General features: G+C 40.6%; 1 protein-coding gene across 1 annotated transcript in view; it reads left to right on the top strand.

Annotated features, from left to right (window-relative positions):
* aplp2 (amyloid beta (A4) precursor-like protein 2) overlaps window positions 1–3,998 on the top strand; it is a gene marked incomplete at its 5' end in the record, with an annotated part of 14,810 nt that extends 10,812 nt beyond the window's left edge. The window contains 2 exon segments of the mRNA XM_014015884.1: window positions 942–1,097; window positions 2,394–3,998. Coding sequence (XP_013871338.1) covers window positions 942–1,097; window positions 2,394–2,495 — 258 coding nt within the window.
* Between the last annotated feature and the right edge of the window lie 236 nt (window positions 3,999–4,234).

Raw genomic sequence — 4,234 nt, forward strand, 5'->3', positions numbered from 1 at the left:
TATTGGACTGGAATGGTGGGTCGTATTGGACTGGAATGGTGGGTCATATTGGACTGGGGTGGTGGGTCATATTGGACTGAAATGGTGGGTCATATTGGACTGGGGTGGTGGGTCAAATTGGACTGAAATGGTGGGCCGTATTGGACTAGGGTGGTGGGTCGTATTGGACTGGGGTGGTGGGTCGTATTGGACCGGGGTGGTGGGTCATATTGGACTGGAATGGTGGGTCGTATTGGACTGGGGTGGTGGGTCATATTGGACTGGAATGGTGGGTCATATTGGACTGGGGTGGTGGGTCATATTGGACTGGAATGGTGGGTCATATTGGACTGAAATGGTGGGTCGAATTGGACTGGGGTGGTGGGTCATATTGGACTGGGGTGATTGGTTTTAACCAGTTTTAAGGTTTGTTTTTAAACAGCATCTGTATTATTGTCAAAACAGTAAATCAGCTGAAACAACCCGATCAATGGTATAGACTCTATGGATGGTTTTAATGTTTTGGCAGTTCAGTGTTAATAAAACATGAATGTGAGCACTCTGTCCGTGGGTGAATAAAACCCAGCTGAAGCCACAGGGATGTTTGCTTCGATACACTGCAAGTCACTCCATTGATTTCACCACTTCAAAGCCTCTTTGATCTTTAAGAAGTAATATTTTTTACCACTTCCTTTGAACATTTGGATTTAAATATTTTCAAATTCAAACATTCTTCACGTACAGAGAGGAAATATCACACACCAACCATTAAACTGAGTTATTTTTTCTATTAAATCATTTTTAATAAATCACCTGAAGTTGAATCTTTGTGTAATTCCTGGTTAAAAATAATAATAAAAAGGGAATCACCGCTCTTAGATGATGTTTTCTGAGTTAATTTTGTATTAAAATAAATCACAGACGTGACACAAAACTTTTGTTTCTCTGTGTGTCGTCTTCAGGACACTTACCGGCCCCTGGGAGAGGACTTCAGCTTTGGCAGCACCGCTCTGTTTGGCCTGCTGATGATCGCCGTGGCCATAGCTACAGTGATTGTGATCAGCCTGGTGCTTCTGAGGAAAAGGCAATATGGCACCATCAGTCACGGCATCGTGGAGGTAAACTGGGACAACTGAGTTCCTAAGTGTCAAATGTATATTCAGTCAGAGATGCATTCTTTTTATCTCAACTGGTTTGTGATGTTTACGGAAGGATTTTAAGATGCAGTCGTGAAGGGGAGGATATCTTTTTTTAGGAACCTCAGGCTCTCGTTTCTACTTTATGCAGATGATGTGGTTCTATTGGCGTCTTTGAGCCACAACCTTCAACATGTTCGCAATCGAATGGGAAGCAGCTCTGATGAAAGTCAGCCCTTCTAAAATACGAAAATTGCGTTATTTTGTCCGCAGAGCAGCTTCATCCACTTCTTGACACAAGGCCTGGGCCGAACTTTATCTCACAGGCGAATGCGATAATTTCTGTACATTCAATGTTCCAATCTAATTGTACTGAAAAACATTGAACAATACCCTTAAAACAAAACAGACTTGTTTTAACTGGACATGAGGTAGGGCTCACAGCAGAGCAAAAGAGGACTGTGGCTGATTGAGAAGCTCATATTTTCCACTGATCTTATCCAAGTATCACCCGACCTCTCAATATTTAGGAAATCGGTGGACCCTTACTGGCAACAGTGTTTGGTTTCGGATCGAATATGTCGGGCCCTCGAGTCTGAGGCCATGGTTCTCAACTGCAAATGGGTGGAATGCCATTTCCAGGTTGGAAGGGGGTCTTTGCCACAAGTGGACGAGTTGAGGCATTGTTTTTCATGAGTCATGGTAGGACGGAGCGGGCGATTCATCGACAGATTGGGGATTTGTCCTCAGTAATGAGGGTGTTGCTTTAGTCAGTCATGTTAAGGCAGAGCTGATTTGAAAGGCAAAGCTCTTGATTTACTGGTCCATGTACGAAGTTTGGATCATGACCCAAAGAATGAGATCCCGGATACAAGCAGCTGAACGAGCTTCCTCCATAGGATGGCCAGACCCTTAGAGATTGGGGGGAGCTTGGATTAGATCTGCCGCTCTGCATCAAAAGGAGTTGGTTGAGGTGGTTTATGTGATCAGGATGCCTCCCTTTGGAGGTTTTCTGGGTACATTCCATAAGTAAGAGACCCAGGCAGACCCAGAAACTGCTGAACTTCCTGTCTACCTGGGATACCCAAGGTGTTCCCAGGTAGACAGGAAAGGGAGGTCTAGGTTTCTCTCCTGGACCTGTTACCTCCACAATCCCACTATGTATAATCAGTGTAAGATGGAGAACATCTTGTGTTAAAGCTGTTTTGGTCAAATCTTGATCTCCTGAGGTTTTCGTTAGCGCTCATTGTTGTCTCCTCACCGTGTCCCGTCTCACAGGTGGACCCCATGCTGACCCCAGAGGACCGACACCTGAGCAAGATGCAGAACCACGGCTACGAGAACCCCACCTACAAATACCTGGAGCAGATGCAGATCTAACCGCAGCCTGCAGAAAACCGAGCGGGGAACATACTACTGACCAATAACACATGCAACGCTCTTGTTAAAAACCATTTCTACACATCCAAACGGCATTTTACCGGTTTGTTCGGAAACAATCCTTAAGTAAAAGCTACTACTGCTACTGTTGTACTATAGAGCTCTTTTTGATCATGTTTATTTAGAGAAGTTTGCAAAAAATAAAATGATCCATCTGTAACTATCAGCACAAATCAAGATGTATAACATTTCTTCCGATGTTTGTTTTTTTTTATTATTATTATGTGAGAGGAAAATCAGACTAATGTTTACGACACGACTCTTGGGTTTTTCCATTCTTGCGGCGTGTCGATGGTGAACCTTCTGACGACTAAATCATCAGTGTTTTAATTTCTTCTTTTTAATCTTGATAGATTGCTTGTATATTAAGGTTCTTTGTACCGATTATTAAAATGTTTAGTGAGAACAACAAAATGGAGAAAAAAAAGTGAAATGATTTCTTTATGATACAAGATATAAGATTTAAATATGAATATATAAGATTAGAGGTTTTTATTCCATGGTTTTTTTGTTTTTATTTCACAGGGAGGAGGTTTATTGGAGGGTTTGTAGTTTTTGCTCGAGGGTGAAGGTTTGCACAGACCCCCCAGCTCAAACTCTAAACTTTGACTAAACTGAATGAATGAATGTGATCATTTCCCCCTCCGACACACACAGGAGCAGGATGAATTAGTTTGAATGTATTACTTCCCTCACCTTACATTCAATAAGTTCCTTTAAGGCGTTCATTTGTTTAATTTTGTGTCAAAAATTCCTTGGATTTATTTATTTTTTTAATATACAAACTAAAAAAGAAAACTTGGGAGACGATGCTCACCCTCGTCGATGTTGACCGGTATGCACAAATACATATCCAATCGTAAATTACCGAAGATGCAATTTTTCCTAAAATAGAAATGCCCAGCCAGCCCTGGGTCAAAGCATGTTATTTTATTTTATTTTATTTTATATTTTTTGGAGCTGGAGGGCTGTGCAGGCAGAGATGCACAGAAAGACCAGGCTTAGAGAACAAATTTAAAAAAGCAAATGTGTGTTTTTACAGGTGAAGAACGACACAAACAAGTGAATCCTGATCCTCTTTTCTCTTAGTATTGTCCGTGTATGCCTGTATAGTTGATGTTGCAATCATGGCTTTTATTTTTATTTTTACCCCCCGGAGGACTTTCTGTGGTGTGCATTGTTCTTATATGAACTTATATGAAAAATGTTTTTATTTCTAGTTTTTGTTCCTCTTCCTGTGACAGTATATCCGTATGTGACTGTCTCACTATGCACCCAAACAGCTTCAATCTTGTAAACTGCCTGCTTGATTGTGGAAGAGGACTGGGGACTATAATTCTAATTATACATAATATTAGTGATTTAAAAAAATTATCAACATCAATGGAAACCGATCTAAGATTACAAAGGGGGATACACTTCAATAAACTCACAACAAACAAATCTGTTGTCTTTTTTTAATTTGTGGGTGGATAAAATTTAAAGTTAAAGAATTGTTCTATTTATCATTTTTTGTTTTTTATTTGGGTGGTAATTCATGAAAAAGTTCAAATAAGGAAAAAAAAATTGTCTTTTAAACCATAAATGGAGAAAAGGGTCCAAAGTGGTCCTGGTACTCGTGTTATCCTGAGGGAAAAACATTCTGATAAGGCTAATGGCTAAACAAAGGAGGGTCGGGT

Source organism: Austrofundulus limnaeus, unplaced genomic scaffold (genome assembly GCF_001266775.1).
Source record: "Austrofundulus limnaeus strain Quisiro unplaced genomic scaffold, Austrofundulus_limnaeus-1.0 Scaffold136, whole genome shotgun sequence".
NCBI lineage: Eukaryota > Metazoa > Chordata > Actinopteri > Cyprinodontiformes > Rivulidae > Austrofundulus > Austrofundulus limnaeus.